General features: G+C 50.5%; 1 protein-coding gene across 4 annotated transcripts in view; it reads right to left on the bottom strand.

Moving 5' to 3' along the window:
- SLC43A2 (solute carrier family 43 member 2) overlaps positions 1-22,632 on the bottom strand; it is a 55,344-nt gene that overhangs the window by 6,071 nt on the left and 26,641 nt on the right. For 3 of the 4 annotated variants that reach the window (XM_027862471.1, XM_027862472.1, XM_027862473.1), the window contains exons 6-12: positions 11,839-11,931; positions 10,726-10,859; positions 10,429-10,631; positions 9,675-9,821; positions 6,578-6,716; positions 5,438-5,567; positions 465-538 (exon numbers count right to left, since the gene is read on the bottom strand). In XM_027862471.1, coding sequence (XP_027718272.1) covers positions 465-538; positions 5,438-5,567; positions 6,578-6,716; positions 9,675-9,821; positions 10,429-10,631; positions 10,726-10,859; positions 11,839-11,931 — 920 coding nt within the window. The remainder of the gene's footprint in view (positions 1-464; positions 539-5,437; positions 5,568-6,577; positions 6,717-9,674; positions 9,822-10,428; positions 10,632-10,725; positions 10,860-11,838; positions 11,932-22,632) is intronic. The other variant, XM_027862474.1, reaches the window with a different exon arrangement.

Genomic DNA, 22,632 nt, shown 5'->3' with positions numbered 1-22,632 from the left:
GCAGCTAAGCTGAGTTTCTAAAACTCCCCCAGCTTCTCCTGCGGGGAAGGCCGGGTGCACGGGGCCCTCCCTGCTCACGCTCCCAGGAGGCAGCCCCCCTTCTCGGGGCCCTCCCCGCTCACGCTCCCAGGAGGCAGCCCCCCTTCTCGTGACCAGCAGCCAACCGACCCTCCCTTCCTCATTCCGGGGCCAGCCCTGAGGCGGATGGCCATAGAGCGTGCTGCAGTCACAGGCCCTGGACAGAGGTCATGACCTTGTTTGCAGGCCTGTGCCCAGGAGCACCTAACTCTCCTTCAAACCACCTTTCTCACGGATTTTACTGCTGGTCACTTCACTTCCTGGGGCAGAACAAACATATCTCAAAGGAAGCCAGGCCCATCTATGGGGGAAGAGCCACAGGCCGGGCCTGAAGGACTGACTTCACCCCGCCCTTGCCCCTTTGGCCCCAGTGAGCACCAACTTACACAGCAGCATAGAGACCCCCGACGGCAGAGTGGATAAAGCCCCGAACGATCGTGTGCAGGATGAAGGAGAGAACCTGGGGAAAAAGCAGGAGATGAGTGTCCACGGACAGTCTGGTCCTCTGCTCTCCTCAGATGGCAGGACCAGGACACTCCCCAGGCATCTCACACACAGTGGGCCCAAGCAATCAGGTTGCACTTACGAAGTGCCTACTACGTACCAGACACGGGGGGAGGTGAGGCGATACATTCTCACCAAACGGACTTTGGCTCCCTGAATGCAGCGCGCCATCTCCCCTTTACATGCCTTTGCCCAGGCTGTGCCCAGAGACAGCCTCAGCATATACTCCCTCCTCACCTCTGGCTTTCTTCAAGCCTCAGGTCCAGCACCCTCTTCAGAGGCCTTCCCTAATCCCCACAGTTGTTTGTCCTACCCTACCCCAATTCCTTTTTCTGTATTTTGTATCCATTCACTTATCTGTGTATATATTGCTAGGCCTGCCCTTCCTGAATGACTTTGTATTTTACAATACTTATCTGCATACATGTTATTTTCCCTCTAGCAGAATGTAAGCTGCTTGAGGGCAGGAACCATTTTGTTCTGTGTTGGAATTTCCAACACCCAGCACAGTGGGTAGCACATAGTAGGTATTTGATATATACTTGTTGATTGAATGAATGACCGAGTGTGGTCCCAGGCCTGCAACTGCATGGTGATACAATTGCTGTCTGCTATTGACTGAACCCTGGATGGACGGACAGGGTGTGAGGACCTAGGAAAGTGGGGACTCCCTTTTCTACTGTATGTACAGTTTGGGGCAACGGCAGGGACCCCTCCCTCCAACCAGGAACAGCAACTGATTGGCTCTCTGGGAGAGAAGTCCTCATCCCTCAAATTTAGAGTTCTACACACCCCAAGTACAGCCAGGCCCCTCTCCTCCAGCCACCACGGCACTCCCGGGACAATAGGAAAAGACCTAGATTCAAGTTCTGACTCTCACCAACACTATGAGTAACTCGGGTGAGTCAGGGAGCTTCCAGGAGCCTATAAAAGTGGCAGCTGGGGTGAGTGGACAGGGACTGACCCTGGGGCTTCTGACCCATTCTAGCTGTCTGGCCAAGGGAGAAACTGCCTAACCTCCAAGTGCTCCCCAGGAAACACCCCAAGGTTCTAACAGATGCCTCGGGTAACAAATAATTATTGGTGCTACAATTAAGTTATCAATTTGCATCAGTGGAGGGAGTTTCTATACTGGGAGCTCCCTATACTAGGGAAATCACCTAGAATACCTTCCCCCACTAAACAATAAAATTAAGCAAAGCATAAAATACCTGAACTCCTTTTAAAATGAGTGTTGTGAGGATCAAATCAATCAATCATTTAATTAAGTGCCTACTATGTTCCAGCAGGCACTGTTTAGATGCACAGGCAAAGGGAGAGTCCCTGCCTTCGGGATGTTCACATTCCATCATGGGACACATGCAGATAAGATCCCTGATGTGAAAGCCCAGAGCAAACTGCTAAGGACTGGACAGGTGTGAATGAGTGTGAATTAGGCCCTCTCTGGGTGCCCATCGTAGCCCTGCTCTGCCTCACTTGCGGCAGGTGCCTGCCCCACTGGTCAGCCCCTCACTGGCCCAATATGCCGGCCAGCTCTTATTGACAATTACCCAGGGGCCTTTTCCATTTGAGGGGTTTGTTTGTGAAGGCTAAACATTCTAAAGCTATCTTTGCACATAGTCCAGCCGGCCCACATCCAGCAGCCAGGACCTGTTCCCAGGAATGTGGGTGGCAGAGGAGCGAAGCTCAGTCTGCCCTTTGTCATGCCGAACAAATACATACACACACACACACACACACACACACACACACACACACACACACACACCCCCCCCCCCCCCCCGCCCAACTGGACAGTTTCTGCCATCACTGCCCTGCTCCTTAGCAAACACACCCTGAAGAGCTGCACCAGGAGGTAATCACCCACCAATGATAAATGTTACTATGACGACACAGCCAAGGAGGGGACCAGAGAGCCCGGGGCCACAGCCACTGGGGCCCAGGATGTGGGGCTCGGCCCCACCTGCATCCCTGGGCCTGTTGGAGAGTGAGGGCTCTGCCACCCACTCTGGAAACTCAGGAGTTTATCCAGAACAAGACAGACCCTTTGATCTTCCCGTCTCCTACTTTTGCTCTCTCGGGCAGGGCGAGGGCAGCGCCATCCTCCTGGCCCCCTAGGTCTGCCACCTCACTATCCTCCTTGGCTCTTCACATCATCCCTTCTTCTTCTACCCAACCAACAGGCCTCACCCCCCATTCCCTTCTCTCCATGTCCCAGGCCAGAGCAAGGATTCATCCCTTCTCTCCCATGCAACATCCTCCTAATGAAGTCTCCCACTGCACTCCATGGCAGCCAAAGCCATCTTCCTAAAAGCCCAGGTCTGACAGTGTTCCTACTCTGCTCAATAACCTGAAGGAGCTCCCTATTTCTTGTCAGGTCACAACAGACCCCTCTGATAGTGAAATCTCCTACAACTACATCCGTCCCATCACTCACTCTACAGTCTAAATACAAAACCAGCCTTCTTGCTGTTCTTATACACACCATTCCATCTCCAGTCTCTGGGCCTTTGCATCGGCTGTTCTTACTTCTTAGAATTCCTAGTTTCCTTCCAAGTTCAGCTCAAACCCTGCCTCCTAGTGGAAGTGTTCCTGATCCCCAAAGTGATCAGTGCCTCCCCACCTTGTATTTATTTTCTGTCCAGTACATAACAGCATGTTCCAAACGTCTTAGTGCAGGTTGGAGCTGTATGTTTATATGTATACATATGGTCTCCCACTCCCAGAGGGCAGGGCCTGTTTAATTTATGTCTTTGTATCTGTGGTGCCCAGTACAGGGCCTGGCAAATAGTAGGCACTTAATAAATGCTTGTTGGTTGACTGGAATCCCACTGGCCCTGGACAACCATTAACTCAAAGGTTAGACGCCACTTCTTAGTACCCCCCATCCCCGGCCCTGACCGCCATCACTGAAATGCTCTCAGCATGAACTGCTCTGTCTCTCTCTGTCTCTCTTTCTTTTTGATGTTTTACAACAAGGGATGGTTTGGGGAGGGGAGGGCAAGGACAGATCTGGAAATTAAGGCAACACAAAACCCCAACATACCAATAATTGTTTTTTAAAGAATGAAACATGACCCAGCGAAAATGAACATGACCTTTCAGGGGAGGAGATGGATATTCAACGAAATAGGTGACTTCCAAACCTTCCTGATAAAAAAACCTGAGCTCAACAGAAAATCTGATCTTCAAATACAAGACTCAAGAGAGACAAAAAAGCAAGCGGGACAGAAAGAAACAACATGCTATTAATACGGGCAAACCATTTACATCCCTACAAGGGAAGATGACACTTGTAACCCTTGAGAACTGTATTGTTATTACACCATGTTAAAGGGGTACACATAAAGGGGGTGGGTATAAGTTGACTTTGATGTAATGATAGAAAAAAATCTATTCAAGTGGGCTAAATGGATCCAAGTAAGTGCATTAATCTGATCTAACTAAGAAAATGTACTGAGAGAAAAGGAAAGGAGGAGGCAGACAAGGGTAAATTACATTACAGGAAAAGGCACAAAAACCTATTACAGCAGAGGGAAAGAAGGGAGGGGGATGAGCATTGTTTGAACCTTACTCTCATCAGATTTGTCAGTTAGTTATAGAAATCTAACTTGCCCTATAGGCAGTAGGAGGGAAAAGGGAAAAGAAAAGGGAGAGGGGATAGAAGGGAGGGAAGAAGTAGTAAGGGTAAAGGGGAAGAAAAGGGAGAGGGCTAATAGAAGACAGATGAGACTGAGGGAGGTGTGGTCAAAAGCAAAACACTAGTGAGGAAGGAAAAGGAGAAAGGAGAAAGAAAAGCATAAACGGAGGGGAAAAAGGATGGAGAGAAAGACACAGATAGCAATCATAACTCTGAATGTGAATGGGATGAATTCTCCCATAAAACAGAAGTGGATAGTAGAGTTGATTAAAAACCATAATCCTACAATATGTTGTTTACAGGAAACACATCTGAAACAGAGGGACACATACAGGGTAAAGGTCAAAGGCTGGAGCAGAATATATTATGTTTCAGCTGAAGTAAAAAAAGCAGGGGTAGCAATTCTGATCTCAGACAAAGCAAAAGCAAAAACAGATCTTATCAAAAGAGATAAGGAAGGAAACTACATACTAATGTTGATAGACTTAGCCTTTCTCAGCAATGCAAGGACCTAAGACATCTCCAAAGACCTCATGATGGAAAATGCTATCCACATCCAAAGAAAGAACTATGGAGTTTGAATGCAGATTGAAGCAGACTATTTGCTATTTTTTTTCTTCTCTTGTGTTTTGTTTCCTCTTTCTGGTGGTTCCTCCTATTGGTTCTAATTCTTACTTACAATATCACTAATGTGAAAATATGTTTAATAGGAATGTATATGTATATCCTATATCAGATTGTGCGCCATCTTGGGGAGGGTGGTGGGGAGGAACGGGAAGAAAAATTTAAAACTTAAAAGCTTATGGAAGTGATTGTTGATAAATCAAAATAAATTAATTAAAAAAAAAAAGAATGAAACATGATCAGAGCAGAGGGCTCAAATAGGAAGGGGAACATTCTGTCCAGCGCCTTCCCACTCTGGGGGCCAAATGCTCTCGGGTGATGGAGCTCGAGGCTTGAGGAGCCCTGACCAGGCCTATCCTGCTGCACCAATGGCCCAGCAGCAGGACCAGAACTGGGACAAGAGGACAGCAGCTGCTCACCTGCCCCCACTGCCACGGCACAGAGAGGGGCCTTTCTGGACCCTGAAATCCCAAAGCCTGGGCAGACCCTTGGGGTGGTGGCCTCATGCAGCAACTGGGAGAGGCCCATGTGGTTCCAGAAGCCCTCTGCCCTGTTGGGTCTGCACGTGGACCATCAACCACCTCCTCCTACCTGCAGAGGCAGATTGTGAATGAGACAGGTGACTCCGAACCCCAGCAGCAGGAGGTTGGTAAAGGCAAAAGCCCTCATGGCATTGGTGATCTTCTGAATCTGGCGATCTCGCTTCTTCTTCTTTTCCCCTCTGCAGAGAAGCACAGACGCAGACATGGGTGCCGGGGGCTGCCACCGTGGGTGTGGGATCCTCCCGACAGAGGCTCAGTATGAGCGCCGTCTGGCTGCCCCAGGAAGAAGCGAGAACCACGCCTGCTGCAGGGGGTCCATCCAGGCTGAGCCACCGTGGAGGACGTGCTGAGCTCTACCATCTGGCAAGGCCTCTCACACTCACACGGGAAGAGCTCAGAGGGATGGAGAGCTGCTACTTATTTGCTCATGCTACGAACTGGGGAGTCACTGGGTCGAAGATTTAGATTTGCGAGGGACCTTTGGGATCACCTGGTCTGACCTTTCTTTTTACAGATGAGGAAACTGCAGCCCATAAGGTTAAGTGACTTGCCTAAGGTCATCCAGATGGTAAGTGAGCCAGGATTCAAACCCAGGTCCTCTGACTCCAAATCCACTTCTTTTCCCACTTGCTAGTTAGTTGGGGAGGGGGGGTGGAAGGGAAGGGAGAGGCTGGATCACCAGTGGAGAGGTGAGCGGAACAATAGCATGAAGTTAGGACAAGCTATGGATAATTCCAACACCTCAACCATTGGTTTTAATGGCCCCTCTGGGAGCATCAGTGAACGTTTGGAATTTCCCACTTTCCCCTCAATTTTCCTCTGTCGTTGAAGGGAAAGAGCTCTGAATTTGGAATCGGAGGACTCGAGTTCCAATCCCGGCTCTGAACAAGCTGATTTGCCTCTCTGGGCCCCTCCGGTTTGATCTGTGAGGTCCCTTTCAGCTCTAAACCTATAACTCTAAGGAAGAGCCACATAGCTAGCAAGGAGGAAGCAGGAGAGACGGGAGGGGTCTCTGACACAGTGTGCAAGGAGGATATTCCAGGTGGGACCACTGAGTCTGCTGCAATGAGCTTCCTACATAAGTCATCAGGCACGCCCCGACGGGGGCCCGATCCATGGGACAGCTCACGCTGAATAGGTTTTGCCTCTTCCCGACCCCCAACCCCCCGCTCTTCCACAGTCCACATACTGGTCACCATCTCTCTCCTCGGCCTCTTCAGAGCCGTCGTCACATTCCTTCAGCCTCCAGTCCATGATGTATCCAATGACAGGGGCCGTCAGGAGGCAGAGTAGCTGTAGCCCACCAAAGATGGATGTGTAAAGACCCACTGGAGAGAGAGACAGACCCTATTAGAAAAACCATCTCCTACACGGCAGCCTAGGGCCACTGGGTTGGGCAGTCATGGGCTGCTGGTCCGCCTCAGATGCGACTTTTGCTGCAGGGAAATCCAGATGTTTCTGGTATCAGGGTGACTGGATTTTCCACTCCCAAGCCCCTAGGAAGCCAAGATGCCTACACTGCTTATGCTAGGAACCCGAGAGAGTCCAACCAGCTTTCCAACACACTACCAAATGCTTATCTCCCAGACAATGAAAAAAGCCAACGCATTAGGGAGGAGTAATTTCTGTCCAAATCTCAGCTTTACACTCACTGCCCAGATAACCTTCATGAAATCCTCTTCTTTCTTTCTATGAAAAGAGTGGATTGGCCTAGGTGATTTGGAAAGTCTGTTCTGGCTCCAAATCTCATGACCTCATAAGCAAAACTCATTTTTTTTTTTCAAAATCATAAATATTTATGCTCAAAAAAGCAGCAAAATCCTCCCCCAGTTTTCATCGAGAGGCTTTAGCGTGGCCTTATCAGACTCACTATTTGGCTTTGTCATACTGCTTTATTCTTTGTGATGAGGGATGGCTCTCCTCTCCAAGGAGTGATGGGAGCAGGAGACATTTGGAAATGTAGGTGATTTAAAAACAAAAGATATCAACGCAAATACTAATTATAAAATACAAAAAAAATTCCACATCCAGAGTGCTACCAGAGACGGGCAACTCACAGGGACTCCAAGTTAAAGTTATGGGCCTGCAGAGTGTTTAAAATGTGGTAGTCGCCTGTCCTTGTGTTTTTTCTCCCCACACTGGTCTAGCCAAGAGTGGGCAGGCGAGAGAGGTAAGATCATGAACATGGTGGACTTTTCTGATGAGGAGAGGAAGGAATGGATGGACAGCCATCCCACTTACCTGTAGCCATCACTGCATCATGAAAGCAAAGGGAGAAAGGCAGAAAGGGAAGGAGTTAGTAGCAGAAATCTCAGAAGCTTACAAGGGAGGGGTAGAGACGGGTCAGCTTAGGGCTTGGCGAGGCCACACTGCGCTTCAGGACCTGACCCACAAACAGCTCCCGCGGGACCATCTGAGATTCATCTAATCTCCTCCAGGCCATGGCAGAGCTGGGGGGTCTATGTACTGGCAAGGGGCAATATGGTCATTTCTCCTGTTTTCCCAAACTGCTGCAGACCCAGCCATGTAAGGCGGGACTCCTACGTCACACGTGCGCCGGTGAATCAGTACAGTGGCTAAGACAGGGATGGGGAAGCGACAAGGGGAAGTGAGACTGGGGGCCGCCTCTGTGTGAAGGTTTAGTCACCCAGAAATGAGGGGCAGGGGACGGAGAAGGAGGGAGAAGAGGAAGCAGCTTTGGGTACTCTAAAAGCAAGGCATCTCCCGCAGCAGGCCTTCCTCAAGCAGAAGGGGCCTGTGCACAGCCTCACTTATAGAGTGAAAAGCTTGGACATGGGAGTCAAAAGCCACGGGTTCTAGTTCAGGCACTGCCCCCAGCAAGCTGTGTGATCTCAGGTAAACCCTCTGACCCTTCCCTCAAGGGCTCTGAGAGGCTCAGGCCAGATGAGCTCCAGGGCCTTTTCAGATCTAAGAAAATAAAAACCTGTGGATCCCTTAAAATGCCTGGCCCAACTGCCCTCCGCAGTGGAGAGCACAGTTCCAGCACTTCAGAGCAATTAAGGCAATGGCCAAGACTCTAGGATCACAGATTTAGAGTCAGAAGGGACCAGAGAGCGTCATTTCTAAGATGAGAAAACAGAGGTCTGGGCAGGTAAAGTGATCTGTCCAGGGTCACACAGCTAGTAAGCAGCTGGGGCAGGATTTGAACACAGGTCTTCCTGATGCCAGGCCCAGCGCTCTAACCACTGTACCACCTGGCTGCCTCTACCACGTAGCGTACTTTGAGAAGAATCCTAACAAGGAGGTTGCCCCCAGAGTCTCCCTGCACATGCCCGTCTTCCACATTTAGTGTTGCCCTGGGTTCTGTCCACTGGGATTTCTTAATGAAGAGGATGCCTCTGGACAGCTGCGGCAGACCTCATGCGCTGTTTTGTGGAAGCAGCCTCAGGGTCTGCACATTTAGTTCTGTAAACTTCAGCTAACAAGTCCAGACCGGACTTGGGCCTCCTCTTGTTACCTAGTTCAGGCCCTTCACACACAGGGCAAACAGCAGCTGCAGCTACTCAGCAATTCCCAGGCTTTGGCCAAGTGATCCTAGGATGGGCAGGCCCTCAGGACACAAGGCTGGGCCACAGCTGCCGGCCTGTGAGGGAGATCTCCCACCTCCTGCTTCCTTAGGGACTCTCTCAGGGCTGAAGTCCCATTTGGCCCCTCTGCTAAGTACTAGGCCCACCGGCTGCTTTTCTGCCGGCCTCTGATAAACCATCTACCCTTTCCCTACTGGAAAGAAGAGAGAACAGGTGGGGAGCAGAAGGCAGAGAGACACAGAGACACAGAGAGAGACAAGAGACAGAGAGGCAGAGAGTGAAAAAAAGCAAGAGAAAGAAAAAGAGGGGGGAGAGAGAAAAAGAGAGGGAAAGAAAGAGAGAAAGCAAAAATCTCCCACTCGCATTCCCCCTCGGCACGCTTCCCTGACTCTAGGCAGGACAGAACCTCGCAGGCTGGATCTGATGAGCAGGGCTCACTGACATTCAAACACTCCCCTCGATTTCAACCACTCGATGCCTTGCTGGCTGGGGCCAGGAGCAAAGATTCCGGGTGGTCAGCAGAGCCTGTCTGACAACAGCCGGTCAGGGGGTGCCCCTCCCACGGAGTGGGGGTGGGGGGGGTGGGGAAGGGAAGGCATGCCCACCCCTGCCTCGGTGGGTGGTGAGTCAGCTGATCAGGAACCACCCCCAGGCAGGTGGGGGCTGGCTGGGGGAGGGGCGGGGACAGTAGGCGCCAACGACAATGACAGAGGGGTGGCACGTTACCCCATGGCCCACCTGCATCCTGGCTGCCGCCAGCGAGGAACTTGAGGATGTTGTTCATGGCGCCCATGTAGAAGATGAGGCGGAGCTGAGTGACGCACATGGTGACCAGGCTGAGCAGCAGGATGGGACTGAACACGCTGTGTATGAAGGAGGGGGCTGCTGCGGAGAAGCACAGACAAGGTCAGGCAGGAGGATGTCCTGGCGGGACTGGAGGGAGGGACGACACAGGCCTAGGCCCCCCGGAGCACAGGGGGGCCACCTCCTCCCTAAGGAATGCCAACTCCTTGAGAGGAGGGACCGTCTGTGGTTTCTGTGTCCTGCATACAGAAGGAGCTTCATAAACGCTTGCTGGACCAGCTTCTATAGCTAAAGTTACAGCCCCAGGGCCTTAAAGAAATGGGCCTGGGGGCCAGGAAGGGCCCCGATGGATACCAGCCACCCTGCTCGGAGGAAAAGCAGGAACAAGGCCGGGTGACCATAATGGGCCTGTGGAGGGGATCCGTGGATCCATTTCCAGGAAACCCCGAGGCTCCACCCACAGAGGGACCTCCCAGCAGGGAAACTGCCTCCACACATCCAGACTGGCAGCGGTTCGGGGCCACCTGGTCACACTCAGAGGGGGGACTCGGGTCCAGGCCTTCCTGGCTCCCAAGTTGGTGCTCTGACCACTACACTACAGTGGGAGTCAGAAGCCCCGATTCTAGCCCTGTGTGTCCTCCCTGGGCCTCCGCCGCTCCTGCTGCCCGGGTGGCCAGGACCTCGGTACCTGCGTCATCCGGCTGACACTTCACCTCCAGGTCGATGGTGGACAGACAGAGCTTGTTGCCCTCCTGCAGGACAGCCTGCTCCTTGGGCTGCTTCATGGAGCTGCCCACGCTGAGGCGCCGGCCCACCGTGGTCACCTGCTTGTAGAACTGTTTCCCCGTGATCTTGTGGTCGAAGCCCAGCCAGCTGAACTTGATCTTCACCCTGTGCAAGCCGCAGGGGGAGGATCAGCGCCGACATGGGCGCCTCTGCTTGCGGCCCACCTTCTGCCACCCACCGGCCCTCCAGCGCCACTCACGTGTAGTCCATGTCCTCTGGCCCCGGGAAAGGCTCCAGGGGCCAGTTCAAGAAGCAGTTCAGGAAAACGAGCCCAGCACAGCCAGCCCAGACAACCAGAATGACGATGAAGGAGACCCCGAAGTCATAGATCACCTAGGAGAAACATCACAGCCACAGGGTGGTACGGTGGGTAACGTGCTGGCCTTGAAATCAGGAAGACCTGGGTTCAAATCCCTCCTGACACTGACCGGACAAGTGACAAACTCTCGGCCATAGTGTCCCCATCTGCAAAATGGGGACTCAGACTAGATGCCTCCGGATCTAGACCTGTGATCCCGTGGCAGGGCAGAGAAAGCCGCTGCAGGCCTCAGGGTAGACGAAGGAAGACAGAATGAGAGGCGGGCGTCTGGTCACCAGATACTAGAGCCGGACCAGCCACACTGCCGGACAGGAGCCCCATCTCTGCGGCCAGAGGCCTGGGGTGCAAACCCTGCCCTGCGGCTGATGGCCAGAGTGACTCTGCTGGGGCTAGATGCTGCTATTTCTGAACCTCAGTGTCCTCCTCCGTAATTGCAGGGGTTTGGGCCCCTGACATTAACGCCTCTGGCCCCCGAGCAGGAGCCCCAGGAACCCAGAGGGGTGGGGGCAGTCCCTGTTCCGCCAGGTTCGCCTACACGTGGCGGCTGGGGCCTGCCCTCCTCTGGGACGGCTGGGATTCCAAAGCACCAGGACTCAGTGGACCTAGGAGGAGGAGGCAGAGAGGGGCCCGAGGCCCGGGAAGCCCCCTTCTTCCCACCACGGTCTCCCCAGAGGGTGGGGTTTTGGTGGCTCCTGCCAAGGAGGAAAAAACCGAGGTGGAGAGGGGGGCTTCCCTGATAACACCCCCAATACCTGCCTCAGAAGGCAGTGGTGAGGCTCAGGGCGGCTGGCAAACTTTAAAGCCCTATAGGAACATCAGTCTGCCTTGTCTGTTCCCAGGTGTGTCCTGTTGGGCCAGGGCCAGCCCAGCCCAAGGCCTGCTGTTATTTACTTCCTTCTGCGGGGGCCACAGGAGGGGAGCCAAGAGCACACATGCTTGGGCACACCCGCTGCCACGACCCACGCTCCCAGGGATCCCTCAGCAAAGCCTCACCTTGACTGCTGGAAAAGTCACCGCGGAAGAGGCGTAAGAGCCAATCATCAGAGCGATGAACGTGGACCGAAGGTCACCGAACATGTTGGGCAGCTGGAAAACAGAAGCCGAGCTGTGATTAGAAGGCAAAACAAGCAGAAGGCAGAGAGAAGGAGGCCAGGTTTCCGAAAGGAGGGTCTCCTCGGGAAGGGCCCAGGCACCACCTCTCATCCACATCTGAGGACTGTACCTCAACAGCTCCAGGCCCTAGGACAGAGGGGCAGTGTGAATGCCACAAGAGAATCACAGAGGACAAGGAATCAGGACAGCTGGGTTACCACTTGTGTGCCTGAACTTCTCTGGGCCTCGGTTTCTTCATCTGGAAAATGGGGCACAGCAGTCCTTTTGCACTCCCTACTTTACAGGCCTGTTGCAAGGAAAACTCTTTATAGACCCGACTGTGCTATGGCCATCTTCACTGTCCCAGATGAAGCTAACCCAAGAGACGGCTCGCCCTTCGTGGGCTAAAAGCCATTCCTTTCCAGACTCGGGCAGTTGGGGCTGATGGGCTCTCGAGGCCATGTGCTGAGCTCTCCCCACTCAGCGCCAGGGAGGCAGGACCCTGGGACCTAGGCCATTACCAAGCCAAACCAAGAACTCTAAGGACACCAATGGGGGGGCCGGAGGCCTCTCTTCAAAGGGAACTAGCTCATAAGAAGGAATTGATTTGGGAATTATGGGGCAGGATAGAGCAGTACGTGGAAGGGCAAGGGGGGAGGGGAATTAATACGGACAAAATAATCATGATGACCAAACATGGCCCCAGAAGAGAGGAGAGAAGGTGTCCCTTCCCCTCTTCTCGTCACAGCAGGAGCCCAGCGGGCGCTTCCTGCTCCACCAGGTTCACCTGGACTTGGCTGTGGGCTCAGGGATGGCGGCGTGCCCTACTCTGGGAGACTCGCACCCAGCTGCCTAACTAGGAGGTGCGGCATCAGGCCCGGGCAGCTCCCCTTTCCACTCTCTTCTACCTCCCTCCCCATCTACCCATATTCTCCTCCCACGTCCCAGGTAGGAGGGTTTTTGTAGCTCCTGTCCAGAGGACAGAGGAAAAGCTTCCCAAGCCGAGGTGGAGGACTGTGGGTGTGGAATATTGCATACGCTGTCCCACTCAGCTGATGTGTCCCTAGGTTTGCTGAACTGCTTCCCCCTTCACCTGCTCTTGTTCTTTTTTATTCTTTGTTACAAGAGATGGTTCACTGGGGAGCAACCGGAGAGAGATTTAGAAATGAAGATATCATAAAAACAAAAGACAATATTAAAATTGTTTTAAAGATGGCAGGTATAAGGCCTGGAGCTGGAATTTCACTTATCTAGGGAGCTCTCTGATGAAGAAACTCACTCTGCCAGTAGAGGTCCTTTCTTTCTCTGCCTTAAAAGAGACGTCTGGGGGGTGGGGTGGGGAACCAAGATGGTGGAGTAAAAGTAATGACTTGAGTTCTCCCCTAAACCTCTTCAAATACTTGTAAAAAGTGGCTCTAAACAAATTCTAGAGCAGCAGAACCCACAAAAAGACAGAGTGAAACAAATTTCCAACCCAAGACAACCTGGATGGTTGATTGGAAAGGTCTATCACACCAGCCTGGGAGAGGAGCACAATTCAGCCTAGGCCCCGCAGGCAAAGACCAGGTCTCCTGAAAAAGATTCCCAAAGAAAAACTCCTAGAAATACTATAGCCAAGTTCCAAAGTTCCCAGGTCAAGGAGAAAATACTGCAAGCAGCCAGAAGGAAACAATTCAAGTATTGTGGAAACACAATCAGGATAACGCAAGATTTAGCAGCTTCTACATTAAGGGAACAGAGGGCTTGGGATATGATATTCCAGAGGGCAAAGGAGATAGGATTACAACCAAGAATCACCTACCCAGCAAAACTGAGTATAATTCTTCAGGGGAAAAAATGGATATTCAGTAAAATAGAGGACTTCAAGCACTCTTGATGAAAAGATCAGAGCTGAGTAGAAAATTCAACTTTCAAATACAAGACTCAAGAGAAGCATGAAGAGGTAAACAGGAAAGAGAAATCATAAGGGACTTATTAAAGTTGAACTGTTTACATTCCTACATGGGAAGATGATATCTGTAACTCATGAGACCTTTGTCAGTATTAGAGTAGTTGCAGGGGAAAAAAAATATGTATATATAGACAGGCAGATAGAGACAAGGTGAGTTGAAGATGAAGGGGTGACCTCCTTCAGTCACCCCAAACTACTTGGCCACTCCTAGATCCCTCCCACAGCCTCTCTGTATATAAGGTCCATCTTGTCTCTATTAAGGTGCTTAGATTCTTATAATCTAGCCACTGCTCAGATTCTTATAATCTAGCCAATAGCTTTCTAATGTTCAGACTCCTTAAGAGTCTGCCCAGTATGACAGATGTTCTAATAAACCTTGTCTTTGGCTGAAAAAAAAAAAGAAAAAGAAAAAGACGAAGGGGTGATATCTAAAAAAACAAAATTAAGGAGTGAGAGAGAATTATACTGGGAGAAGCAGAGAGGGAGAGGTAGAATGGGGTAAATTATCTCACATAATACAGACAAGAAAAGGCTTTTACAGGGGAAGGGAAGTGGGGGAAGGTGAGAGGGAATAAATCAATCTTATTCTCATCAGATTTGGCTTAAGGAGGGAAGAACATACACACTTAATTGGGTATGGAAATCTATCTTACCCTACAGGGTAAATAGGGGGAGAAGGGGACAAGAGAGCAGGAGGATGATAGAAGGGAGGACAGACTGAGGGAGGGGGTAATCAGAAGCAAACACTGAGGAGGGACAGGGTCAAAAGAGAGAAGAGAATAAACAAGGGGCGGGATATGATGAAGGGAAATATAGTTAGTTTTTCACAGCATGACTACTATGGAAGTGTTTTGCATGACTCCACACGTATAACCTGTATTGATTGCTTGCCTTCTCAATGAGGGTGGGTGGGGAGGGAGGAAGGGAGAAAATTTGGAACCCAAAATTTTAAAAACAAATGTTAAAAATTGTTTTCACATGCAACTGGGAAATAAGATATACAGGCAATGGAGTATAGAAATCTATCCTGCCTACAGGAAAACAGAAGGGGAAGGGGATAAGAGAAGGTGGAAGAGATAGAAGGGAGAGCAGATTAGGGGAAGGGGTATTCAGAACGCATGCTATCTTAAGGGAAGGACGAGATGGGGAGAAAATTTGGAACTCAAAATCTTGTGGAAGTGAATGTTGAAAACCAAAAATAAATAAATTAATAGAAAAAAAACCCAATTGTTAAAATTTCAGTGTCAGCATCCATACCTCAGAAATTGCCCATCAGTACAAGTCAGGGCTTTATTTGTTTTTTTGATAATTCTTCAGAGTTTAAAAAGTGATGGAGAAAATCTTGATGCAAATTAAAGTTAAAAGTATGTCATATGTGCATTTTTGAAAGTCAACTGTTAAACATTTAGCTGCACACGGATTCTTATATAATAACCATAGATGCACTTTTGAGATTTTCACACTAAAATGGCAAAAGGAATGACAGCAAAGCAAAACTCATTCATTTTCTTAGTGGAAATGGGAAAGTATAATCACTCATGTAAAAGAACACAGAACAAGACACCTGAATCTAACCAAAAGCTTAACCCAATAAATTCTGGAAGAAGAGATAAGTCAAAATGTATACACTCTCCTTAACCTTGAAATATAAGGTGTATCTTATAAAGATTTCAAAAGGCAGGAAAGCCTTTTAGGGTATGGTAGAATAAGCCATTTGTAAAGTGTGCTCAGTTGTGTGAGTGGAAGTGGGAGGAAGGAGCTGCAAGGGAAAACAGTAAAACCCATAAATTTAATGTGATCATGTTAAAGATCTGAATAAAATTTGACTGTAAATCAAGCCATGTGACTTGAGTTTCCCAACATCATGCTTCCTGCCTGAAAAGAGTTGGTTTCAGAGAGACTAAAACTATAAAAGCATTCATTCACCTGTTTTGTGAGATGTTGTGGTATTGTGTGAGTGTTTGTGCTTCTATCTTGACTCAATAGCTGTAGAACAATTGGTAATCTGCTTTGATTAAAAAAAAAAAGTTCTCTCACCATGGGTACCTTACACGGAAAAAAAAAATCTGGACACAAAAGTGTAGAAAATAATAAACTACTACCCAAATGGTCCCTTAAAAAAGAGAGAGAGAGAGAGAGAGAGAGATGCCTGGAGCACTGAGAAGTTGTCAGTCAACAAGCACTGAAGCCCCTACTATGTATCCCCTACTGAGGATACAAAGAAAGGCCCCCAGGATATGTCGGAGACAACACTTGAACCCAGAACTTCCTGGGAGAAGGAAAAGACGGAGATGTACAAAAATATTTGTAGAAGCATTTTTTTTTTGTACCAAAGAAATGGAAACTAAGTGGGTGCCCATCGATTTGGGAACGACTCAACTAGCTGTAATGAATGCAACGGATTATCACTGTGCTGTAAGAAACAACGAAAGAGATGGAGTCTGAGAAAACTGCAAAGACTTCTATGAACTGAGGCAGGGGGAAATGAGAATAACCAGGAAGACAACTGGTATGATGATCACAGGAAGAGAAAGGAAAATAACTTTGAAACACTTCATCACTCATTAATTCAATGACCAAGGGTGCCTCCTATCTCCTGGCTGAGGGCCTTGGGGGGCAGAATGAGATGCATTTTCAGAGGTGGCCAATGTGTGGAAGTGTTTTCTTTGACATACTTATCTGTTACAAGGGAGGATCTCCATTTGGGTGGGGGAATGAGTTAATGGGAAATGAGAGATAGGGGAAAACAAGAAATATACAGAAATAAAATGTTTTAAAAAACACACTGAAGAAAATAAAAGTTCTGAAAGGGCAATGTCATTACTACCTTGTTAAATCTGATGCACACTTTTAAAGGACAAATTGTAAATCACAGCTCCCTAAAATCTTTTTTTTATTCTTTGCATATCGGAATGTTTGTGTTTGTCGTTCATTAGGTTCAAATAAAAAATCATTTTATTAAAAGTGGGGAAGGGCCTCAAATTTGGAAAAATGAGAAACCACCTGCCAAGACCACAGAAAAAAACTGCTTTCAATTTCGGCCCCGCAGAAGGTCTTTGGAGACAGCGACGTCAGCATTTCACAATCCCACCAAGGCTTCCTGAGGATCATGGTCAGCTTCCTCTCTTGATGTGTAAAAGCAAGATGGGGAAAATCTTCTCACCACCCAGAATGATTCACCCTAGGAGTTAGCTGCAAGAGCGGCTGGCTCAGAGTTTCCATCAAAATCGTCACAGAGACACAAGATAGGCACGGGGCACAGGCACGACCAGACGCACAACGAGACTGCAGAGACTGGGCCTTTGTCCCAGGGTGCTGACGCTGGTAGGGGAACACTTCTCCTATTCGGTGGTCCCGATACTAGTTTAAAAAATAGCACCTTGGGGCAGCTAGATGGCACAGTGGACACAGCACCGGCCCTGAAGTCATGAGGACCTGAGTGCAAATCCAGCCTCAGATCCAACACATGACACTTACTAGCTGTATGATCCTGGGCAAGTCACCTAACTCCAAATGCCTTAAAAAAAAAAAGAAAGAAAGAAAAACAATAGCACCTTTAAGAGGTTTATCTCCCCTGTATAAACCTGGAGAGAAAAGCCCTCCAGGTTCAACAGCCTGGGTTCAATGGGTATTGGTCAAAGAGAGGGGAGCAGAAGGAATTCCTACCCCCTCCTCTACATAAGGACATGCTCTGCCCAAGCCCAGGCTGGGTGGTCTTCTGTTCTACCATGTATCCATCCTCATCCTGGCACAGGGTACGAGGAAGCCTGGAAGCTGCACATCCCCTCCCCCAGCACAACTACAGGGACGCCCTCCTGTTTGCGGGTCGGGCTACTTTAATGCTGACCTTGGGGCCGGCTGGCCTGCTCCTGGGTTAATCCCTCCCTCCCAGTGCCTGGGTCTGCAGCTGTATCACCAGCACTTTCAATAACCACCTCAGAGTTCTGAGGAAGGGAAGGAAATAACAGCTCTGGGTGTGTGAAGCTGTTATGAAACAGAGCAGAGAGAGCGAGAAATCAGGGAGGAGACTTGGGATCCAGCTGAGCAGTAGGATGACCCCCCAGATGCGTGCCCATAGCCGGATAACCAGAGAGCCTGTGGCACAGCTTCGAGCTTCAAGCATTTCCTATCACATGTCGGGGCTTCAAGCTGGGCCAGGTGGCCGGAAGAAGAAATAGATTCTCTAGGCTTCTTTTTATACCCAGTAAGAGATTCATACTGGATCTCTTCAGAGCCAGGAAGACTTGGGTTCAAATCCTGCTTCTGCCCCATCCATACTGACAGGGTGATCCTGGGCAAGTCACTTCACCTCCAAGCACCCTGGGTAGCTCCTAAAGACAATGTCATTGGGGACAGCTAGGTGGAGCAGTGGATAGAGCACCGTCCTGGAGTCAGGAGGACCTGAGTTGAAATCTGGCCTCAGACACTTAACAGTTGCTAGTTGTGTGACCCTGCACAAGTCACTTAACCCCAATTGCCTCATTAAGAAAAAAAAAAAAAGACAATGTCATTGCATTGGCAGAGGAAGTTCCTTTATCGGGGAGTTTCCTATGCTGCTGTCATCACAGGTCCAGCTCTGGCCCTCCCCTCCCCAGTGTCTGAACAGTCCACAGGTGGGCCCAGCACAGGCCCCCCCACCCCCACCCCAAGCCCTGTCATGCCGCAGGAGTGGCTGGGCCTCCTGCGGACAGGCTTGGCCTTCACCTCACAAGGGGCTGAAGAAAAGGGGAGACAGGTCCTAGAGGTTCCCCCAATCCTGAGGTTGGCAGTCAGCCAATCCCTCCCAGACCACAGTCACCATGGGGAAGAAGCAGCCCTTCGCCTCCCTGTGTGGTAGATATGGCTCAGGCCAGGTTTGCCTCAACCCGAACCCAGGATTCAAATGACCACTGGAGCTGTGACCTAAGTGAGGGAAGCCTTAGGCCCACTACCTGACCTCTTCAGTCTTTATCCAGCATCTGAGGAAGACCAGAGCAGGACAGGCCCCCCTGGAGGGAGGAGGCAGAAGAAAAGGAGGGGTATGTGTGAGTGTGTGTGTGTGGGGGGGGTTGCGCTTGACTTTCCCCCGATCCTTATGCCTGGACTGACCCAGCAGCACCCCCAGCGTAACTCCCTCCTCTGTCTCTTGCTCTTTCCCATCCAACCCATTCCATACCTAGCAGGGTGGGAGCAGGCTGCAGCATCCAACCAGTCAGAAAGCAGAGTAAAGCTTGAGAGCAAGAACAGATGAACTTATTGTATAATCAGACAGAAGAACAACCAGTGTACAACCCACAAGCACCACCTGCACCCTGCCCTGGAGGCACAGCATCTGGGTTCAAATCCTGCCCCTAACACTTAACTACTTCCACAACCTCAAGCAAGCCTCTTGATCTCCCTGGGCCTCAGAGGCCCCTTCCAGCATCACAGCTATGATCCTATGAACCTACGTGACCTTAAGAAAGTCCCTGGGCCTTAATTTCCTCATCTATAAAATGAAGAAATTGGACCAGCAGCCTCTGAGGCCCTTCTAGCCCCATATCTGCGGGGATCCAAGCACCCAGGGTGAAGGGTTTGCAGCTGGTGTCCCCACCCCCACCCCATCACAACTTTCTGGCTGCCCCCAAGGCCCCCCTCCCACACGCTGCTGATTCCTCAACCCTCTCAAAGAACTGGACACTGAGGCGATTACCCCCAAAGTACCTGACCCTTGGGGGGTTCGGTGGAATCTGGTCACTTTCCTTGCTCTGAAACCTACTCTGGCTTCCTTTGCCCCCTCCACTAAACCTCTCTTTAAAAAAAAATCAATTATAAACCCCTGACCATCAACCAAGAAAAAGGATCACAGCGGCCTGGAGCCCAGCCTGTACAGCGTCAGCAGGTAGGGCAGACCTCTGCCCTCCCCCACAGCTGCCTCCCACCCACTCCCAGCCAGCCCTGGGGCTCTGCTTCTCACCTAGAGCTCTGGCCTGGCCCTCCCTCACAGAAGACTCCCCTCCTTGTGAGGCAATCATACCAGCACTAAGCACCCACTGCTGCTGGACAATAGGAGTGCTAAGCCCTGGGGCATGAGAGAGTTCCTGCCTTCAAGGAGCTTACAGTCTATGGCTGTATTAGGGAAAGGAGAGCGACAGACACTGAGTCTTAGTTCTTAGGTACAGGAAACACACAGATGAGAGAATGGTCTCCCGATGCAGGGCAGCATCTTAAGAAGAAGCTGGGGTGCCCGGGGCTAAGGACAGACTCAGGGGGCTAGTGAACTTGGATGAGAAAAAAAATGACAGCCTTGTTTTCACTAACCTCTGGCTAAAACTGAGTATTTCCTTCAATTGTGAATCTAAAAAGCAAACAAACCCCCCCCCATTTTTCTGAAGGGTCCATAGGCTTCACTAGCCTGCCAAAAGGGGTCTGTGGCACAAAAAAGGTCAAGAACCTGCATGATCTTGTGAGTTGTTCTATGAGGTTTGGATTCAGTCAAAGGGCCAAACTTGGGGACCTAGAGGGCCACGCGTGGCCTCAAAGCCGCAGGTTCCCCACCCCTGTCTAAGCTCCCTGAGGGCAGGCACTGGACCCCCTTCCTCTGTGTCCTCCCTAGGACAAGCAGGCCTAGAGGTCCCAAGCTCTTGTGCCCAGAGCCTGGGGAGGCTTCATGTGCCTGCTGGGATGTCAGAGGCTGGGCTGGGCCTCACAGACACAAAAGGGACCCACTCAGCAGGAGTGGCTTCCTGATTTCTTAGAATTCCCCACATCCAGCCTTGTGGCTCTGTCAGAGTCTCTGGTGACTTCCCAGAGCCACCAACGCTTCAGGCCTGGGTCAGCAGACTTTGCCAGAGATGAATCAGACAAGCTTTCGATACTCCTTTCTCCCCTGCCCCCTCCCCAGCTCCCCCGTCCTGGGGACTGGCTGTTCTGTCTATCCTGGGCTCTGCTCACACTGGAATGCCGGTGACTCACTCCCTTGCAGGCAGCTTTTGGAGAACTGTAAACAGGCACAGTCAGTCTGATCTTCTCACAGGGAAATAAACAGCCAGCCTGGCCCCTCTCCCGGCGGCTCTGCAAACACTCAGGACAGGACGACTTCCATCCCAGAAAGGCCCCTCCCCATGGCAATCCTAGGCCCTGACATCCCAGAAGGCTGCTGGGCACCTGAGTAGAGGGAAAGAGATGAACTGGGAACTCCCAAGTGAGTAAACCCTCTCTGCCTGTGCAGCATAGAGCCCTGAAGAGCTGCCTAGAGCATGGAGAGGCCAGTGACTTGCCCAGGGTCACACAGCCAAAAAGCATCCAAGATGGAACTTGAGACCTGGCCCTCCCAAAGCCTCTAGGTCCACTGTACCTCTCACAAGACAACTGAGACAACATGTGAATTACAAGCCCCTGGTCTGACAGATGAAGAAATTGAGGCTCAGCCAGATGGAGTGACTTATCCAAGGTCACAGAAACTTAGACGTCACAGCCCAGCTATGATTCAAACCCAGGTTCTTGGGACTCCACACCAGCCATCCCCCACCCCCAGGCTCAAGGAGGCCCCAGGAGAGATGAGGCTCAGGATGACTGCAAGGTCCCGATGGTCAAAAGGCCAGTAAGGGAGGTAGTGCATGGCAGATCCTCTGTATACCCCGCAGGCCTTTAGTTAGTGATAACTAATTCTAGTATCTGCAATGCCATAATATATTAATAATAGTGAGCTGAAGAGACATCCTAACTTAGTAAGTGGCACAAAACCTCAGGCTGAGTCCAAGAAAGGAGTTTACAGCCAAAAAAAAGGCAAAGGCAGCATGGTATGGTGAGAAGAGGACCAGATTTGGAGTCAGAGGTGCTGGGTTCAAATCCTGGCTCAGTGTTCACCTGTGGAACCTTGGGCAACTCACTTCACATGTCTTGATTCAGTTTCCTCATCTGTAAGATGAGTGATAAGCAGAGGTCATACAATGACCAGTACAGGTCTGATCAAGAAGTGTCAAAGACTTTCTAGTGTCCACAGGGCAAAATACAAACAGACTCCTCTGTTTGGCCTTGGGCGCCCATCCAGGCCTAGCTCCTGCCTTCCTACCCTTTTATTTATTTACTGTCCTCAGCCTCGTGCATTCTTGTTTCCATCCAACCGGCCTCCTCACCATTTTCCTGCCTCCTCCCTCCGTGCCTATCGACCACGGCTACGCCATCCTCTCTCCTCATCTCCACTTCCTGGGATCCTTTCCCAGTCATGAGCCCCTTCCTCCAGGAAGCCTTTCCTGATACCCCCAGTGGTCAAGACTTCCTTCCAGTCCCTCCCTCCTCCAATGCACCGTGTAGAGATGTGTATTTATTTCTCTGTGTTCAATGTTGTTTTCCTCCCAGGATGCTCCCAGAAGTCAGGGGCCTGGTAGCCAGAGAGCACCAGAGTGCAGAGAGCACTGGACCTAACTGCTGGCCAGGAAAACCTAAGTTCAAATCCTGCCTCGGACACTTGGTGCCTCTGAGACTTTGGGTAAATCCCTTAAGCCATTTGATTCACTTTCCTTAACTGTAAAATGGGGGTCATGATAGGCCCTACCTCCCAGGGTTGTTGAGGATCAAACAGGATAATATTTGTGAAGGGCTTAGCACAGTGCCTGGCACATAGGGAGTGTTACACTACATGTTAGTAGCATCAGAAGTGGTAGTTGTAATAACAATGGTAGTAGTAGCAGCATCAATGGCAGTGGTGGTAGTAGCAGTAATGACGGTGGTGGTAGTAGCAGTAATGACGGTGGTGGTAGTAGCAGTAATGACGGTGGTGGTAG

This window comes from Vombatus ursinus, unplaced genomic scaffold (assembly GCF_900497805.2).
Source record: "Vombatus ursinus unplaced genomic scaffold, bare-nosed wombat genome assembly UNPS02014768.1, whole genome shotgun sequence".
Lineage (NCBI taxonomy): Eukaryota > Metazoa > Chordata > Mammalia > Diprotodontia > Vombatidae > Vombatus > Vombatus ursinus.
The sequence above is the reverse complement of the archived record's forward strand: the minus strand, read 5'-3'. Positions and strand labels throughout refer to the sequence as shown.